Source organism: Callorhinchus milii, unplaced genomic scaffold (assembly GCF_018977255.1).
Source record: "Callorhinchus milii isolate IMCB2004 unplaced genomic scaffold, IMCB_Cmil_1.0 Scaffold21, whole genome shotgun sequence".
Classification (NCBI taxonomy): domain Eukaryota; kingdom Metazoa; phylum Chordata; class Chondrichthyes; order Chimaeriformes; family Callorhinchidae; genus Callorhinchus; species Callorhinchus milii.
Genome location: NW_024704762.1, coordinates 8,636,803 through 8,656,307, shown reverse-complemented (window position 1 = coordinate 8,656,307; position 19,505 = coordinate 8,636,803). Strand labels below are relative to the sequence as shown.

Here is a 19,505-nt window from a genome sequence, read left to right as displayed (position 1 = left end):
GGAAGCGGGAGGAGGGAAACTTTATTTTGGAATATTTTGGGCAAATCAGACCCTCTTTTTTGTGGTTTCAATTCCGAACGCGAACACGATAGTGAACCCAGTCAACGTTATTTGGTACTCTCAATCACAAATGTATTGAAAATAAATGCAAACCGTTACAAAGTAGTACAAAAGTCTTTCTCAAAAATAAACATGATTGTCGGATAGACGGTAGCGATTCTGAATCACAATATTACAAGTCATTACAGAGGAGTTCTGTACAAAGACTGCATTCGGGTGTTGGAACTAAGTGTAACTGTAAGGTACCTTAGTGCAGTCTACCCTCTTTGTAAAGCGTGCAAGGCCGTAAAGGTGTTTGATACAAGACACTGGCAGTATTTTTATCTGATTGAGTGCGGGCGCTATATCTCACCTTGCACTGACAAGTTCCACCACGGGTTGGATACAGAGTAAAGCTACTTCTACTCCTCCCAATGGATATCTGTGCAATTAACACGACATACAGTATTTCATTACATTATATTGTCTAACTTTGGCTTAGTTGTTAGGGATCTTGTAGATAGTATTAATATAATGCACATTATATAACAGAGAGAACCTGACAGAGTCAGTCCCATGACAACTGCTTAACTGATAGTCACAGGTTGTCACGCATTTACCCCCTGGTTAACCTGCTGCACCTTGTGCAAGCTCCACAATTAAACTGTTTAGGACCAATTCTGCACGAGTTGCCTCCTTATCACCCACCTGGCCAATTCAACCAGGCTCTCTCAACTATGACCTGAAAATCAATCAAATGCACAATCATTTCTAAACCCTTCAGATTTCAGCGTTAGAAAGCGGTAAAACAATTTTAAAAAAAAAAAAAACGATTCACAAAAAAATCTCCGGCAGCACAAACGTTGGCGGACTCGATCAATGGTCAGGATAGTCTGAGTTCAAAGCTTTTCTGCGAATGCGGGGATGGAGCACTGGAGGTATAGTACTCTTCGGGTCTTCCTTCCGATGTGAAAGGCACTACATAGATGCAATTTGTTGTGGTTGATGGACTGACTCTTCGGTCATCCAGGCTTGAGGTGGGTGGGAAGGGATGTCTCTCCTGTTCATTGTCGGTACTTACAGTCCAAGGGACCCACGCCAAGTGAAGAGGAACCATTGTTGGTGCAATCCTGATCCACTCCAGAGCATATTCTCTGGTGGAGCCAACAGAAGTGAGAGATCGTCCAGGAGGGACCTCTGCTCAGCTCTTGGTGTTAAATTCGGACAATCTCTCATTCTCAGCTCCTTTGGTCAATTTCTTGCAGCCAGGACGCACGCAGAGTTATTTTGATCTCTTTTTTTTGGGAATCGCTGCCATAAAATGGAGGGAATATTTTCTTTCCTGCTGGAGTAAGGGATGGAGAGGGGGCCTGGGGGAGGGAGGGGGAAGGGGAAGAGTCTGGATCCTATCCTCTCTGCTGGTCGTACTCGCTCACCATCTGTTTGATGTGTGAGAGCTTGTTCTTCAGTTGCCTGCTCTTCAGACGCTTGGTCTGATACTCCGAGGTCTAAAGGGGTTGGGGGGGGGGAAGGGAGAGGGAAGAGGAGGCAAAATAGAAATTAGCAAAGAAAAACACCCTGACTGCAATTGTTAAATTATTTTCCTCTCTTTCCATTTGATTCGAAAGCTCCTCTTCTACATTTCGTATGAAGAAACCATTTTCCAAATGAGGAAAGGGCAAGGATTACGGTCAAGGACCTGGGTTCTCTGTGAAACACTCACCTTTTTCAGGTTCTTTAGTCTGTTATATTCCTCAGCAGCTCCCTGAATGAAAAATTGGGGGTTAAAAAAAAAAGCAATAAGCAGCTTTATAAGGCAATTAGTCTTGACTTTTGTCATTTTTGCCTTCCCAGCACAGCAAAGTTAAAATGAACTGAACAAACCCAAAACCCAAAAAGTGTTCAGTTGCAAAACTGAACACTATACTGGATTGACCCAGCTTTCTAAAGAAACTGATCTGAGATAGACTGCTAGTTAAGTGTATATTGAATTATCTTCTCTTTCTTCTTCTGAAAGACTTGTACAGCCGTGTTGTGTTGCCCAAGTGGCTATTCTCACGTGACTGTGGGCCTCAAACACAAAGGCCTAGTTTCCGCTCACTTGCCCAACATGAATCCCTAACCCCAATCCTCCTTCTGGGATGCCACCATTACTGAACCTGATACTCGGAGCCGTCCTCAGACATGACGTCCAGCCTCTTGCTCAGGAAGTTGATCTGGTCATTGATTTCGTCCATTTCGCTGCAGATCTGCTTGTACTCGCGATGGTCCAGGTCAAACTCCCGCTTGTATTCCTGGCGGATGGGGTCGGAGGTTATGGGAGGGTATAAGCTGAGAAGACAGGAAGAAGAGAAATGTTTAGAATGATGATATGCCTTTATCCTGTAGAAGCAGGATAACCAGGAAGGGTCTGAGACTAAAACTCCTGGATGAGAAAATACCATCTGAATGGCCATAGCAAGAGCTTGCTTTCTGAGTAAGAACCTCTGCTAAAGACACTAACACAACTCTGTGAATGAAAGAACTATGCATTTTTACAGCCTCTTCCAACTTTTCACCTTAACAGGTCCGAAATGTCTCAAAGTAGGGATTATTCTTAGGTAGAGTGGCTGTTGGCAAACACAGCATTTGCAACAGCAAATTACCAACAGTCAAGAGATGAATGACCAGCTAATCTGGAGAATTATAGATCAGGCGGATGTTAATCATCCCATGGTCCAATTTTAAAAGGGAAGGGAGTTTCGCCTGAGGCCCTAGCCAACAATCCTCCAGATAAAATTAATCATTAACTTGAAGGATATTTGTCGGACTTCCGCAAATTGGCTGACGTATTTGTCCACAAAATACTAGAGTTTTCAATAAAATCCTATCGAGCACTTTGAGATGTCTTGACCCCTTCTCTTTTCCAATAACATTGCGAGAACGTTAACGTCCATTGATGAACAGGCAGACGGAGCTTTATTTTCATCCATAGGACAGCACCTGAAAACAACGCAGCACTTCCCCAGCACTGCACTTCAGTGTCAGCTGGACTGCGACTTGAGTTCTCATTTGGTACTTGAATCTGAGGCAGAGGTGAGAGCGCTATAGACTGAGCCAGAATGACAGAGGCAGAGATTCTGACGGTTGGTACCTGTCCCATTCCTCATTGATATCATTGCTGGATTCGGCCCCTGTAGTGTAATCGGTCTCGGACAGAAACTCCTCTTCCTTTCCATGTTGGCTCCTCCTTCTGCCTTTAGCCAGGGGCCTGTTCTGTGTTTCTTTCCCAGTGTCCACCGATGCGGTGGAGCTAAAGACCCTGGACGGACACGAGGGTACAAAATTACAACCAGCAGAATACCTGAGCAACACAATGAACTTCATTGAAAGGGCAAAGTTTGAATAAACCCCACCTCCTTTCCCATGACAAGAGAGGGACCATCAGGACCCCGGGTACAAAAGGATCTTGATCAATTTACTTGAGACAGTGATGGACCCCACAAGCCGACATTTGAAGAGGCAACAAGCATATTCCATGATGTGGAAAATAACTCTGAGATTGAAATGGTTACACAATGTAAGAAGGGTGTGGAAAACATAAAATATTCATGTTTGTATTTTTCTAAAATTCTCTGGGCCAACACCTGCCTGAGTCTGGCAAATTAGTAAACACAACCTTAATTACGAAGCTGTTTTTCTGTAAAGTCTCTTTTAAGAACCGCAGAAAACTGACTTCAAAATTTACGCTGAGTTCAACAATTAGCAAATTCTGGACACACGGAAACGCTACCGAAAGAGAACAAATTGGGAATTTCTCCCCAGATGTTTCCTGCAATCACGATTCACAGACTTATCTAAATTTGCAGTATATCTTAATGGAATTCCTTGAAAGATTCTGATTCACACAAAAGCTAAAGATTGCCCTTCTGGCAGTCTGATCATGCAGGAATTCTGCTCCGGTGCAATCCATCTCTAGAGGTTTTGATAGGAATTGTTATTAAGGAATCTGGTTGAGAAATATTGCCCCTTTAGACCACTTGTTGCTTACGAGCTGCTGGTTGTGCCCCTCGGTAACCACTTACTCGTTGCCCTTGTAGTTTTCCGAGTGGTAGTAGGCTTGTTGAGAGTTGTACCCATCTACGCTGGGTAGGTGGACCATGTAGGGATGCTTATCGGAATACGGGAGAGTTTCTGTTTCATCCTGATCTGCGTCGGGAACAGTCTTGATCTGAAATACACCAAATTCCATAGAATGAATCAAAGACTCAGTTACCCACTGCAGCCCAAATACTCGAGGAGTGAACCCTGACCAGACCTGACCTGACTGAGGTGTCTTGGGTGACAAGCTCGTGCGTCAGAGTGAAAATGGGGTTGTTTGAAGTCAGGCTGCCCAATGTGGACACGGTCAACAGTCTTTCTCTCTCTCTCTCCCACTCTCTGGCACACATTAACTTAAAGGGCAAGTCTGACCATGTACTGTGAACCTGCAGTCAGGCGTTGTTAACCCGTTCACCCCCACAATCAGGTAACCTGTATTCCACCAAAGCTGTATTGACTTGCCAGTTGCTACCTGGCAGACACAATAGTAATGATGTGATAACCTATCATTAACAAAAAATATTTGTTATAGTAATCCCCGTTCTCCAATTTTCTCCCTTCCTCTCCTGAAGGTGCTGACGTGTGCTGGGGTACATGAGTCAGCCAACACCATCAGCCAACACCCCCACCTCTATCTTCACCCCCTCCTCCCAGTGCAAGCAACGATTGAAACCAAAGTATGTGCATCAAAGTTAATAAGTAATTGGACTGAAACCAAAGTTATCACAAAACAAATACACCGTTGGCTGATTTGCTTGGTTTTGTGGCATAGCTATTAACGGGTCAGTCGAATACGCCTCTCAACATGAAAAGCGCTCAAGGTCAAAGTGAGGGCTTGGCAAGGCATGCCACCAGGGGGAACCAGGCACAGTGAGTGCGTGTGGAAACTACTGTGGACAATAGACCATCTCAAGCAGAGAATAACTCAGCCCTTCCCTTAAGGGTAATAATGGCTCATAAACAATGCAGTGTCTGAAGGTCGCTTCACTCTTGTGAATGCCAAATGTCATCGGGGACTGAGGCCAACCGAAAATTCGCAGGAGGGAACCTTGATACAAATGAAAGTACAACTGCCAGGTAGCTTGTCAGCTACACCTTGTGATGTACAGGCAGGAGGGTGAAATGTTCAATCAATGTACACTTGGATCCAATTTCTAACCACATCCTGGAATTCACAACACAATGCTGCCCTGGTAGACCTCAGACATTGGTTGATCCAATGGAGTTCCTAACGTCCACACCACAAAACTGCTAAACTTCTAAACACATTGGCTCTGTCATGCCAACAACAACGGCAACTTGCATTTATATAGCACCCCTCACGCAGGGTAGAGTCCCACAGAGTTGACAGTGGCGGAGCACGATGGCGAACTGGTGGGAGGTGACCTTAGGCACAGTTGAAGAGGAAGGTCTGAAGATGGGGAAAGAGGAGGCGAGGTGGAGGGATAGAGGAAGAGTGTTCCAAGAGTGTGCTAACAGACTACAGGTGGCTGAGGTGGTGAGTTCCCTTTGTGTATCTCAGACGTCAGGGATCAGGAGGGGAGTGTGGATGGTGCAAGGGGTGTTTGGGAAAGGGAGAGAGGAAATTAGTCACTTACCCACTCCTCCACATTGGGACCAACCTCTTCTTCAGCAAAAGGTTTATCCCAGAGGATGTTGGGTTTCCCGTATTTCCATATCTTGTGCCGAACTCTTTGGGCGAAGAAGCAGATAAGGCCAAAGGTCATGGAAACCAGGAATCCGCAAACTATTGCGACTGCCTGCGAGGAAAGAGAAGGGAAGCCATTAACCGCGAGCCATGAAACTTTACGTTTCGTCATGTTGAAACATCTCAATGCCCTCTATGGAAATTGCTGCCAAGTCCGGTGGTTGTTTTGGCAAATGCAGCAACCAGTTTCGGGCACTGTAAGGCCCCACAAACAGCCACAGCACACACAGTCACATCCACTCCACAATATATTCTGTGACATGCTTTGAGACGGCGCGATAAGGCGCTATATCAAATGCAAGGATTATTATTATTAGATAAATGACAACAATACCAACTTGCATTTATATAGCGCCCTTCACGTCTCGGAGCGCTTAAATGACCAATTTATCTGGATGATTCCAGAGACATGAGCCAACTGAGCCGAACTGGACTTAATAACATATAACATAATGGAATACACAGCATTATAAATCTTACCTCTTGGGGTTCCACCACGCAGTAGTGGTAGAGATACTGATTGATGAGAAGCCCACCTCCAACAGGTGTGTTGAACTGTGCGCAGAGCATTCGGATTTGGCTGTAGGAGGAGGTGCCGGCACTGGCCGTGGGATTCACTCCCATGATATACACAATGGAGGCGATCAGCTCCAGCCCAGCGAAGACCCCACTGAATATTATCATCAGCAAGTAAAACCTCCGGCTCCTCGAGGTGCTGGACTTGTTGATGCTCATGACAAGGAAGACCAGGGCGGCGATGAAGATGATGGCCGCCATGGCGATCATGAAGCCTTTGGCTGCTCTGGGGTCTGTGCCCAAACCAGAATAAATGCCTCCACCATAGTAGCCACTTCCTCCAATGCCTCCACTATAGTAGCTATTTCCTCCAATGCCTCCTCCTCCATAGTAATTCATCCCAAAACCACTTCCACTTCCTAAACCGCTTCCATAGTAGTTCATATCCCAAGCCAGGGTGGAAGCTACACAGGCAAAGATGCCGAGGCACAGGACTATGATGATTGTTTCTAAGATGCGGATGATCCCTGGTGCGGAACTCCATTTGTAAAAGTGCTGGGTAGGGATATCTTCAATGTAGTAAGATCCTGGTGGGGGCGAGTGTACATCGTACTCATACCTGTCCGAAGTGTGTCCATATCCTACGGGTTGGCTGAAATGACTGGGTGGGCTGTATTCAGGGGGGTTCTCCGAGGGTCTCCTGTCGTACATGGTACCAGCTAATCCCAATCTCAGGCAGCTTCAAAGAGACGGATCAGATCGCTAAAGAAATGACAAGGAAAGAAATTGATGCCACTTTCAAGTTAACTTCAGATCGTTTAAACCAAGAGAAACAATATTATTTTGTTTGGATGAGACTCTAAGCCTTCCGCCATAGTAGTCCCATCTGCCTGTTCAGGTGGACGTGAAAGATCCCACTATTTGAAAAGAGAATGGAGTTTCTCTCTCCTGGTGTCCTGGCCAACAAACCCCCCAATAAAAAATATTGGTCACTCTCTCCACGGCTGTTTGTGGGACACTGCTGTATACAATTGACTGCTGTGTTTCACCCACAAAATACAGTCACTGCACTTTACAGCATATCCTGTGAAGCACTCTTAATGATACAAGGATTATTTGCATGCTCTCTCCTCATAGAGGAGAGTGAATCGACGCTTTCCACAGGTTACGTGACTCAGTATAAAGATTTCACAAGCACTACATGCCCGTTCCTAAATTCCCAATTTGCAATATCCACTGCATTACGAGTTCTGTTTGACATGGTCTTGGCTTAGCTTTACACCTTCCCTCTTACACATTGCTATTTCTTCAGTCAATACTCTCCGCTCTTCACACTGAGGTCTACTGCTCATTCCTCACCTCCATCAATCCCTTCTCTCTCAGCCTTCAAATCCCACTCGATAAACTATCTCTTCGATCACGCCTTTAGTCAACATCCTGAAATTCCCTTAACTCCCCCCCCCCCCCCACTCCCCAGGAGGATGGTCACCAGTTGGTTGCTTGACACCCAAGTGCCGGGGGTTTGAGCCCTCGCGAGGTGGACTTTAAGACATTATGTCCGGAAATGATGACAACGGACAGGATTTCTTTTGAGAGGCAAGGTCCGACAGTCTGGATTGACCGTTCGCCGGGAAAGGTTAACTTGGAAAGGACATGGAGTTCACCTCAAAGAGAGGTTTGCGGTCGTTCTGAACTTTTAAGTTCGACAATTTGAAAAACGACAACAACCAAATAACAACAAATTACATTTGTACAGCGCCTTTCGCGTCAGGAGGACGACACAAGGTTGTTGCAGGGCTTTGTGGAGGGGCCCAAAAATATATATTTTTTTAAACTTGTCGAGAGATTCACACGTTGCAACACACATGCCTGAAGTACTCTCCCTACGGACACACACACACACAGACACACACACACACACACACACAGAGACAGATCTCTTCACATTTCAACCCGAGTTAATCTTCAGATGGAATCGCAGCAAAGTTTTGAGACGAATCCTCTTCCAGATGGACAGTGTTTCCCTGTTATTTTAATCGGATCCCCTTTCAACCCCGCCTGCCATCTGCCATTCCTCCAAAAACAGATCGATTTTGCTCGCAATTATTTCAAACAGAATCGACGCTCTCTGTCTCTCTCTCTCTCTCTCTCTCGCTTTCCCTTCCGCCAATTATTTCCCACATTCTGTCTCTCTCTCTCTCTCTCTTTCTCTCTCCGTCTCCCCTTAAAAAGCCCGCATCAAAAAAATGCAGCGTCAACCCACTTTGAAGTGTACCCTGCGAAGCGCTTTGAGACGTCTCAACGGCGTGATGAGGCGCTATCTCAAACCCAAAGATTATTATTATCCACAGACACCAGACCGGGTGTGTGTTTTTTTTAAAAAAAACACAATTTGCATTTAATTACCATGGCAACTTTTCCCCCCCTCCCAAAAAAAAAATTGGGAAAAAAATGATCATTTGAGACCAGGAGGAGGAAAAAAAAAGATAGGAATCTCTCGAGTTCCAAACAAACCTCTGTCACTGCCAAACATGTAACTTTTCAGATTTACCTTCGGGTTTTTTTGTTTAATTAAAAGAAAACATTTCTGAAGCAATAATTATTTCTGAAGCAATAATAAATAAGTAATAAATAAATAAATAAATAATAATAATACACAATAAAAGTTCTTACCTTCTTTCTCTCAGTTGAGTGATCAGCACAGTTTACCTGTGTTTTTTTTCCTCTCTCTCTCTCTGTCTCTGTCGGATCTTTCGTTGAATCTTTTCAATTAATTTATAACTCTTCTATTTTTTCTCTTTCTCTCTCTCTTTCCCTCTCTCTCTCTCTCTCTCTCTCCTCTCTCTCTCTCTCTCTCTCTCGTTCTTTCTGCAACTTTCAAAAGGGTTTCACAGGGAAATGTTTTTTTCTTTGAAAAATAATTGTCTTCCAAGTCGAGAGTTCTCGTTTCGGTTCAGAGAGAAAGAAAGAAAGAAAGAAAGAGAAACAGATGCAAACGAAAATGGCAGCTTGAGAATTAATCATTCACCCCCAAATAATAGGTGAAACTCTCCTGGAGAGAGGAAGGGGGGAGAGGAGTGAGAATGTTCAGCCTCTCAGCAAAAAAAAACTTCCCCAAATGCAAACTGTAGACGTTTGTCTTTTTTTTAAAAAAAGAAAAAAAAACACTCACAAAACAATCAAATGGCTCAAATGGAGATAAAGAAGAGTGAAACCGACTCGGACGACGTGTTTTTTGCGGAGTGTGACCCACTGGTCCACGCACTGAGTGTGAGACTTCGGAGCAACTCATCACTTTAATCCTCACACGAGCTCTGGGTTTAATCATTGACTGATCGTAAATATCACCAATAAATAAACGCACAGAATTCCGGGGACCCATCCAGGAGCGGTGTTATATATATATATCTCTCTCTCTCTATATATATATATACATATATTTATATTTATAATAGAAATCTCCGCTTTTTATGAGCCTTTTTCTGTTGGGGGTTCAGGATTCGGGTCAGTTTTTGCTGAACAGCGCACACAGTGATGTCTCTGCTTTGTGGAACTGTCAAAACAGGTGACGGACACTCACTCGCATTTGCTCATCTGTTGGGGACCCGGAGGGGCCGAGGGTTTGAGTGCAATTAGTGGCTTGGAATGTGTTGCCATATAAACCAGGTTTTTTTTTGATGTAGAAACGCTGCAAATGGGAAGTGAGGGGGAGTGGGTTTGTGTGAAGGAGGAGTTGCAAAGGGTCTGAAGGACCTTCTACGTCTGTGCGCTGTATCTCTCGTGTTTTTATAATAATCTTTGCCATTTGATATGGCGCCTTATCGCGTCGTTTTTTTTGGAAAGGAGTTATAACAATAGTCTTTGCATTCGATACAGCGCTTTTCACGTCTTCTCGACGTCCCAAAGCGCTTCACAGAACACACTGTAAAGTGAATTGACTGTATATTTGTGGGCGAACACGGCAGCCAATTGCGCACAGCAATGTCCCACAAACAGTCGTGGATTGAAAATGACCAATTTATTATTGTTTTTGGTTTTGGAGGGATTATTATTAGGCTCTGTGTGGAGTAAGGAAACTTGCCCAAGGTTTGGCCCTCTGCCTGGAATTGAACTCAGGTCTCTCACTTGCAAAGCGAGTGCTCTAACCACTGAACTACAGGACTCCACAATTATTACCCCCGGAAAGGAAAGCGATCTGCCAATCGACTCACAACCGGATTCCTACTTACTGCTGGGTAAACAGAGGGGTGCGGAGTAAGGAATCTTGCCCGGGAATCCTGCCCATGTCCTCTCGCTTACAATGCGAGTGCTCTAACCAATACACTACGGGACTTCTTATGAAATGGGGATAATTAATGCCCGCGGTCAAACTTGCGAGAATATTTCAGGGCCACGTGCGGCAAGCAAGCATTCATCAAGGATAGAGGTGTGTCGGGTCCTGTTGCAATAGTGAAGCTCTTCCATTTTTTACTGTGACAATAAACCAAAGTACAGAGCATAAGATACAAGAGGTGGAGCAGGACTATGTGTCAGGACCATCATTGGAACACCCACGATCCAATCACTGATCAATATCTGCCATTGATTAGGTTTAAAGCAGGTTGTGTTTAGAGTTAGGGTTAGAGTTAGCGTTAGGGTTATAATGGAGATAGGATTCATTTATTGTGGGTCGGCCGGGGGTCTGACACCTGCAGAAACCCATCACCGTTGCTTAAGAGTATCCAAACCAAACTGAGAATTCCATGCATCCCCCACACGCGTGGAAATTCCAGAGATAGATTATTGGGATGGAATCCGCTCTCTCTCTCGCTCTCTCTCTCTCCCTGGAGGGACGCATTCACATTCCAAATCCTGCTTACCTAATTCTGAAAAGTATTGGGTAAGGTTGGCAAGGGATAGAGTTAAGTGGATGTCTCCACTTAACAAAAGAATATTAGACATGTTATTTTATCTCCAAAAAACAGCTTTATTTGTGATTACACACAATGCCCAATAGACTGAACTTCGTCGAACCCTTTGTATGTCAGTAAACACATGACCTGATTTGATTATTTTCTTAACACTTCCTCTTCCGCCAATTCCTCCCTTTGCCTTCCACAGTTCCGTGGGCCATCGGAGGAGCTGGACACGATCACCAGAGTCACTCTCTCAGTAATTGTCCTGTGAGCTGGAAGCTAAATCGTACTCCTGGATTCGTTGTTTAATGTACGAGAGCTTGTTCTTCAGATAGGTGCACCTCTCCTTCTTCTCCAGGAACGATGGGTCCTGTTTAACAAAATCTGCTGTTACTACAAAAAGAGGGAGATTTGAAAGAACCATTTTTACACAGCGGAGAGTCTAATATGGGGCATTTCTGATCAGTTTTCTTTAATACGATTGCAGCAGAGTAGAGTTCCCTTTGCCATTCTGTGTTCCTAGGAATGACAAAGGAGTCGGTGTGACATATTCTGGGATCGGAAATAAATCGCCTTTTGCCTGACGTGAATTTCTTATTCAGGAATCACATTAAGAAATGGTGCATTTAAGTTGTAAGGAACCAAACTTACATTTTTTTTCCTCTTGTACTGTTCCAGCACATTTGTGATTCTTCTGTGTTCCTGGGAAGGAGAGAAAGGAGACGTTTGTTTGCTTTGCGGAGTCACTCCATGTAATAGTGCTGGACTGAATCACTCCAACGCCTCCTCGAGGGGAGGTCAGTGGGATCTCCTTGGGACTGAACTGGCTTAATGGGTAGGGTGGTCCTAGTTGCAATAGCAGCGGGAAAGCTTCCCAGACAGCTCTATCAATGGCAAGCCATGTGGTTTCAGCTGGTTAGACTCCAGCGGTTACCCTAACCCACACTCTGGGGTCCCCAAGCCTGGAATTCTCAGCTTGGTTTGGATACACTTAAGCAACGGTGATGGGTTTCCGCACGTGTCAGACACCCGGTTGACCAAAGAAAATAAATAACATCTGCGTCCAAATCTCCACACGTGCAGTTTCCCATCAGATAATCACTGGCCAGCAACCAGATACAGGAAATCAAACCTATTAATTTGCTCGGAAGGCTGACTGCAGTGCCACCAACATCAACTCAGAGCTAACATCAGCTCAGGGCTGAGATCAGCTCAGAGGTAACAGCTCAGGAGCTGCCTGGTCTATATGACTCAATACTGTTTGATGAAAACAACACAAGTTGTTTGTTTGGCTTCGTTACTGGGCAGGGCTTTATCAACTGAGTCATTGAGGGATACGTTCACCCAACTTCAGGAAAAATTTTTATGACTGACTTTATGATTTTTCTCTGAATTATTAGTGTCGGGATATACACGGAGAAGAGAGAGAGAGCGATGTGCACACAAACACATGCAGGTTATACAGAATTACGCAGACCGTGCAGCATCAAAACAGGCCGTTTGCCCAAATGAATCGGTTTCTAATCCACATGAGCCTCCATCCCTCCTAATCACCTCTCAAAACCCTCTAATTCCATGGTCACTCATGTGTGCAATATATAGAGGTGCAAAGTACACACAGACACCTGCATAAACAGAGAGAGAGAGAAAGAGAGAAAGGGAGAGCGAGCAGAAAATGAAGAAAGAGTGAGTGATGTGTGATTGTACCCAAGTCCTAAAGGTGAAGGGATAACACTCTGTACAGTCTCATACTGACTGACTGACCGACCAACCGACCTGTTGACTTTCTGTGTAACGGGGAAGAGCTTCGATCATTTGCTCCAACTTTTGGAACTTTCTCAGTGTCAGGTGGATCTCAATGTGAAGCTCCTTGTACTCCGCATATTGATCATTAAACACAGCCTTGTACTGCTCCCTCTCATCCATGCTCTCAATCTTCGGATACTTGCTGCAAGATGAGAGAAAGAGAGATTATTATGGCGGTGCTCTTCAGAGTTAGTCTTGTGAAGTCCTCCTGTCATGAAAGGCACAATAACAAATGTGAGGATTCTTGTCATTAATGTAGTCACTGCCCCTGAAGCACTTGTGGGAAGTCNTTTTTTTATAGACCTTTTGATATTAAAGATACTTTATCAAAGCAAAGATTACTATTGTTATTTAACACTCAGCTTGGTAAATCTGCCACAGAAAGATCTTATATTAATAAAAATCTTTGCATTTTATATAGCGTCTCTCACATCGTTGAGACGTTTCAAAACGCTTGACAGAATATACTGTAAAGTGGATTGACTGTGTATTTTGTGGGTGAAACGCAGCAGCCAATTGTGCTCAGTGATGTCCCATAAACGGCCATGGAGCGATTGGGATTGTTGGCCAGGACACCAATCTTGTCCCACTTAAGTGTTTCTAAGGAGTGGTGGTGTGTTTTGTTGGTGATGTAGGGTTGAGCAACAAGTTTTATGAGCTATTCTCCTGCCAGCTCCACATTACTCCCCATCATAAAGAGACCCATTGTAAAACACCTGTTGTCACCTCACTGTTATCTCATGGAAATTTAGAGATGCACGTGACCAATACTGATTGTTTTTCAACTCACTAACCTCGGGTATGACACCACTTGGCACAGCGTGACCTCAGTTATTGAATAACAAAGACACCAACAGAAAAACGCCCTTCAGAGGCTTGGCGACCATCAGAGCACTCTGTATTACTGCCAGGGTCTTCGTTCCATTCTCAACCTGGATTTCTAATGGAAGGTCTTTCACTGCACAATGAAACACCTTCATGAAAAGGTTCTGGAAGAACCACATTTTACTCTCTGTGGCCCATTAAACCTTACTCTGCACAAGGCATCGCCATCACACCGGCTTCTACGCTCGTCATAGAAAGGCCTGTGAGTGTGTGAAATGCTCTGGGCACCTCTGAAGTCCACAAATGCAGAACCAATCGAGATATTCAAGTGACAGAGGGATTAAGTTCTTGCGAAGAAAGAGCAGTAAGGATAGGAAAAACAACGACAACAACTTGCATTTATATAGTGCCCTTCACGCGGGGTGGCATCCCAGAGCGCTCAAGGGTTATGGGGAGGGGGGCAGTGAAATAATACGTTGTGCAGTTATTATTGGGGAAAAAAAATTCTCCTTACGTGACGTAGTCTGGTACGATGTGTGGCCTCGGGATGTGCCCGGCAGGAATGGCTGAGTTCAGAGTGCCAGCTGCGTCTTCCCTGAACTTGCCCACTCGCCCTCTCAGGGGCCGTGTGCGGGAAACACAATCCCGGGAAGCGAAGGGTCCTGGGGAAAATAGCGTCTTCCGACCTCCTGCAGCGGACGCGCTCTTAAAAGGAATAACCGAACACAGCAAAGGCAGAGGTTAGAATTGAATGTTGCCCAGAGGATAATCGGGACACAAAATACCCTTCCAATCACCGTGGTGTAAACAGGAGCCGCAGTAGATTAAGATGTTTTTAAAATGAAATGAGACAACACGTCCAGTGGAGAACTCTAAAATAATAACAGTAATAATCCTTGCATTTTATACAGCGCCTTATCACGTCGTTGAGACGTCTCAAAGCACTTTACCTTTGCAATAGACTGTAAATGTGGACTAATTGACTGTATTTTGTGGGCGAAACCGCTGTGCTGTCTATTCGGTGAAGCGCTTTGAAAGGTTTCAGCGACGCGACGTGATAAGGCCCGACATCAAATGCAAGGATTATTACAGGATTAATATTATTACCTTGTTCTTGAGCGCTTCCCTCTCCCTCCTGGTTTGCTCGTGACGCCACACCTTCAGGGACACGAGTGCGCTGACCAGGTGCAGGACCATGTTGACAAAGAGGAAGGCGATAGCCCCACTCTGCCCGCCCTCCACACGGCACAGCTGGCTGTACAGCGGGTTATTGGCCATGATGGTATAGCAGATGCCTCCTAGATTGAGGTCGTTGATGTAGACGATGCCGGCCGCCAGATAGAGAACAAAGAGGCAGAGGTTTATGGCGAACTCGGTGATAGACCACCAATTGGAGTCCAGGAGAATGGTCCTGTAATACAAAGTCAGACCAATGACCAGGAGACCCACAGTTACCATCCAGGCTAGGCCGACCATCACCAGCACAAATGTGGTCTTTGGTCCATCGTAGTAATTGCCATAACTGTTTCCAAACCCATAGCTTATAAAACCACCACCATGTAGATTGCGCCATTGACTGTCTTTCTGTATATATGCCAAAATACAAGCAAACACCATTGCACCAAAGAGAATCTGAATGACTCCGAGTACCCGGAGCAAACCTGCCCAAGACTTCATATAGGAATGTTTCAGATTATAAACATGGATCATCTCCTGATAGCTCTGCCTTGACAGAGGCTCCTTCTCCACGGTTCCGCTAGATGTCGATGCTTCATTCTCTTTTGGGGAATTAAATTTCCCTGAAATGAAAAGATTGGAGTCCTTCTCTTTGGTCGCCGACTTTGACTCATCCTCAGACTTCTGGAGGTCTAGGCTTTTCGGCTTGAGACGACTCAAGAGGGGAGACACTGGCGGGGAGCATTCCCCTGCCCCCAAGGTAAAGTCAAAGTCAAACAAAGGCTCACGGTCTCTCACTTGCCGGTGAAAGAAGTTTTTCCAGGAGTCTGGGATGAAACGTCTCTGAGGTTTTATGTGGGGAATGGTCAGCTCCTTCTCATCCTCAATGTTGATCAACCCACTTCCTACCGGGGACTGGAGAGGCAAAGGAGGTGGGATCGAAGTTGAGCTGAACGTTTCACCCTCCTCGCTGCTGGTGCTGGCTGTGTTTGACATTAGTTGCATGGGCAGGATCTGCCTTTGAACATGTGAATGATCCACCGTTTGGTTCTCTGTCACATACCTCGAGCTCACGGTAAATGCAACCGACGGCATCTTTAGTCAGTACCTCACCTCAGTTATTGAAGCCAAAGGAACGATAGGAAGCGACCAATCTCTCTGAAATTGGATGACACGTAAAAACGATCCACTGAAGTAGGCACAGTCCTATTCAGCAAAGAAATTACCTTTCACGATGTTTCATTGTATCGACATTGGCCCGAGGAATCGGTAACTCAACATCTCATGTCAGTGAATTCTCCTTCCTTCATCGCCCGGGTTTGGCACAAGAGTTGGAGTTGTCCTGATGTCTCAGTGTCAAGCCATGAAGTTGGCGTTCTCTGCTTCGTGGGGTCTGTGTGTGGCTCACTTGTGATTCCTCCTTATTTCAGGTTTATGTAGTGCCCGGAAGTAACTTCAAAATTCAATGGGAGTGGTACAGTTCCATTGGTGATGAGACAGTTGACTTAGGTCTGTTGGCAAGAAGTCCTTTTGTGTCAGCAAAAATTAATAATAATAATAATCCTTGCATTTCATACAGCCCCTTTCATATCCTGAGGAAGTCTCAAAGCACTTCACAGGATATACTCTAACTGACTGCGTATTTTGTGGGCAAATCTCGGCACCCAGTTGCACGCAGCAGGGTCCCGCAAACCGGTATGGAGTGAAAACAGGCAGTATTTGACAGTTTTTACTCCGTTTTAAGAAAGTTTCCTTACCTTGGCCACGGCCTGTGCTTATGCTGTTCTGCAGCCAGCCAGCAAGGGGTGCTGACGCTTGGTCTAAAGGGACTGAGATTTCCTTGGCTCCCGTCAGGTTAGTAATATAACAGTTTCTTGTTTATCCACAATGTTTTAGCTATTATTAGTATTTTTGGGGGAAGGTTTAAGTGTCAAGGCAAGAACAATGAGATGATTCTTCAGAGGAACAGACCCTCGGTTCAGTCTCTAAGCCCAGATCTGTTGCGATGTCCTGTTTGCCAAGAAAGAGTGTGCATTCAGTATTACCGCTGTCGCTTCCAGAACCCTGGCGTCAAGGGTCACTGCAGTTTAATCAGACTGGTAGTGACTGGCCTCATTCCTGAAAACTCAGCACATAGCGCAAGCCCCCGATGGATGCCAGGGCATCCCAGAAGGGATTGGAAAAGAGGCCAAGTTGTCGCTAGCAACCGATTACACAAGGTTAATAGCAAAGAGTGGATGGACATGTCCCAGGGCAGGGCTGGCACTGGGCAGGGTTGGCATCAGTTTAAATGTTGCTTTAATTATCATTATTAATAATAATGATAATAATCCTTGCATTTGATAGAGCGCCCTATCACGGGTAAAACACGGCAGCCAATTGCGCACAGCAGCGTCCCCACAAACAGTCGCGGATTGAGTGACCAAATTATTATTATTATTTTTCTGGGTGGGAGTAGGGGGGATGGGGTGGTGTGGGGGTGGGGGTGGGCGATGAAATCGGCCAAATAGACCTCCCTACGAGTTTTATAACGGAGGAGCGCAGATCTGTCAGAATCGAGGTTTTAAGGCGAATTAGGAGGAATTAAAGGGTTCGAAACAGTCAGATTCTGAACTCCAAAACACAAACGAATAGGTTGTGGCACTTGTCAAGGACAACCCTCACACCAACCCAGTGCAGAACCCTTTTTTTTTAAAAAAAATATTAAGAGAGAGAATAAGAAAAGACGCAATAGCCACGCAAGTTTAAAAAACCTTTTCATTCAACAAACTTTAGCAACTTACTGGTTGGGGCTGAGCCTGGGTTGAAGGAGGCTTTGATTCCCAGAGTGTAGCAGGTTGTTCCTGGTGGAGTTTTTTTCCCCACATTTCTCTCCCGATTTGCACCGTTTTTTCCCCACTTTCCCCGTCCTTCTCTGTCGCACTAACATGGCGTAAAAGGGGTTAGAAATTGGACTGAAAGTCATAGTCACATGAGGGTGAAACTGCAATGAAGAGGTTGGGTTTAGATATTAACTAGAGAGGGACAGACACACACACACACACATACAATAAATCAATCAGACCTCAAGTTAGAGAAAGGGAGTTTAAAGCTATGGAAATATATATTTTTTTGGGGGGTGGGGAGCAGATGAGAGCAAAGAGGTTGTAAATCACTTTAGGGGAAATTATCAGTTTTTAATCAACATCAGTGTTGCCAGAGGTTATCGTCTTGTAAGTAATTAATCTAAATTACTAGGGCGCAATCTGATAGGAATGAGGCAAACTTCAGAAGCTCCCACATCCTCTTTCGCGGAGTCCTCGTGTCAAATGGAAAACTAAATTAATAATAATCGCTGCATTTGATTTTTTTTTGTATAGCGCCACATCACATCATTTGAGACATCTCAAAGAGCCTCACGGGGTACACTGTAAAGTGGAGTGATTGTGCATTTTGTGAGTGAAACATCCAACTCCCAGTGATCTATTGCACTTATCCGGGTTAAAATTCCATTATCTAAACGAGATTGAATTCGCTATTTTGCAGGAACAGAGCCTGACAACTCTAATGTGAAGTGCAGTGAAATCCGGGTTTAGATACAGTTCACAACTTTCCCGCTCCCTGCGACAATGTGGTCAATAAAAGATGACCTCCTATGGGGATGGAAGTAACTCTTGCTCAGGGTCATTATGCTCCAAAACCTGACTCACATTCCCTATTATTTCCCTTTGCTTGATCTGCCCAGTTGGTTTCATTGTTTGGTGAGTATTGTCAGAACCAAAGTCCACCAGCAATATAATTCCACCACCCCTTTGTGGACAGTGCTGCTGACAAATAGCCTCCCTGACCAACACCACAGTGTTTCCCAACCAACACCAAAGGTTCCATGGCCCACAGGCTAACATAAGGAAGGATGGAGTGCCAAAACTAATTTGGTCCATTGTAACCACTGTCTCTCATGGTCGACTCCACTCCCACCCACCCAACCACCCCCCCCACCCCACCCCTGCCCCCAGTAAAGTAAACTCTCATCTGCCTATTCAGGTGGACGTTTAAGGTCTCATGACACTATCCGAAAAAAGAAGTACGTTTCTCCTGGTGTCTTGGCCAACAATCCCCCAGGTTATTTGGTCATTCACTTTGCGGAACTTTAGTGGGCAAAATGGTTTCCTCATTTGTAATGATAGGTCAAACAATCTTCATTCAGTGTTTCGCCCGGTCTCTCTTTGATACCCTCTATCACTTTCCAATATTTCTCTCTCTCAGAACATTCACCCTAGACTGCCTAAGCCTTGTGGTAACTGAAGGACCATTATAGGAACAGGAGTGGGCCATTCAGCCCCTCAAGCCTGTTTCACCTTTCTATAAGATCATGGCTGATCTGTACCTCAACTCCAATTACCTGCCCTTGCTCCATATCCCTTGATACCCTAACTATCTATCTATCTATCTATCTATCTATCTATCTATCTATCTATCTA

General features: G+C 44.9%; 1 protein-coding gene across 1 annotated transcript; it reads right to left on the bottom strand.

Moving 5' to 3' along the window:
* Positions 1-700: 700 nt before the first annotated feature.
* si:ch73-61d6.3 lies at positions 701-17,996 on the bottom strand. The gene is made up of 13 exons (XM_042342868.1): positions 17,829-17,996; positions 14,977-16,556; positions 14,384-14,574; positions 13,015-13,186; positions 11,890-11,940; positions 11,496-11,608; positions 6,308-7,082; positions 5,718-5,879; positions 4,104-4,249; positions 3,173-3,340; positions 2,199-2,370; positions 1,763-1,804; positions 701-1,547 (listed from the first exon to the last, which is right to left on the bottom strand). The coding sequence occupies exons 2-13, from the start codon at positions 16,138-16,140 to the stop codon at positions 1,446-1,448; spliced, it is 3,258 nt and encodes a 1,085-aa protein (XP_042198802.1). The 5' UTR covers positions 16,141-16,556; positions 17,829-17,996; the 3' UTR covers positions 701-1,445.
* Between the last annotated feature and the right edge of the window lie 1,509 nt (positions 17,997-19,505).

Excerpts from the sequence above, each read along its gene's own strand:
- si:ch73-61d6.3 (XM_042342868.1), bottom strand. The coding sequence starts at position 16,140 with ATGCCGTCGGTTGCATTTACCGTGAGCTCGAGGTATGTGACAGAGAAC. Across the intron at positions 13,187-14,383 it reads ATCGTACCAGACTACGTCAC|CAAGTATCCGAAGATTGAGA; the intron begins GTAAGGAGAATT and ends CTCATCTTGCAG. Across the intron at positions 1,805-2,198 it reads AGGACGGCTCCGAGTATCAG|GGAGCTGCTGAGGAATATAA; the intron begins GTTCAGTAATGG and ends TTTTTCATTCAG.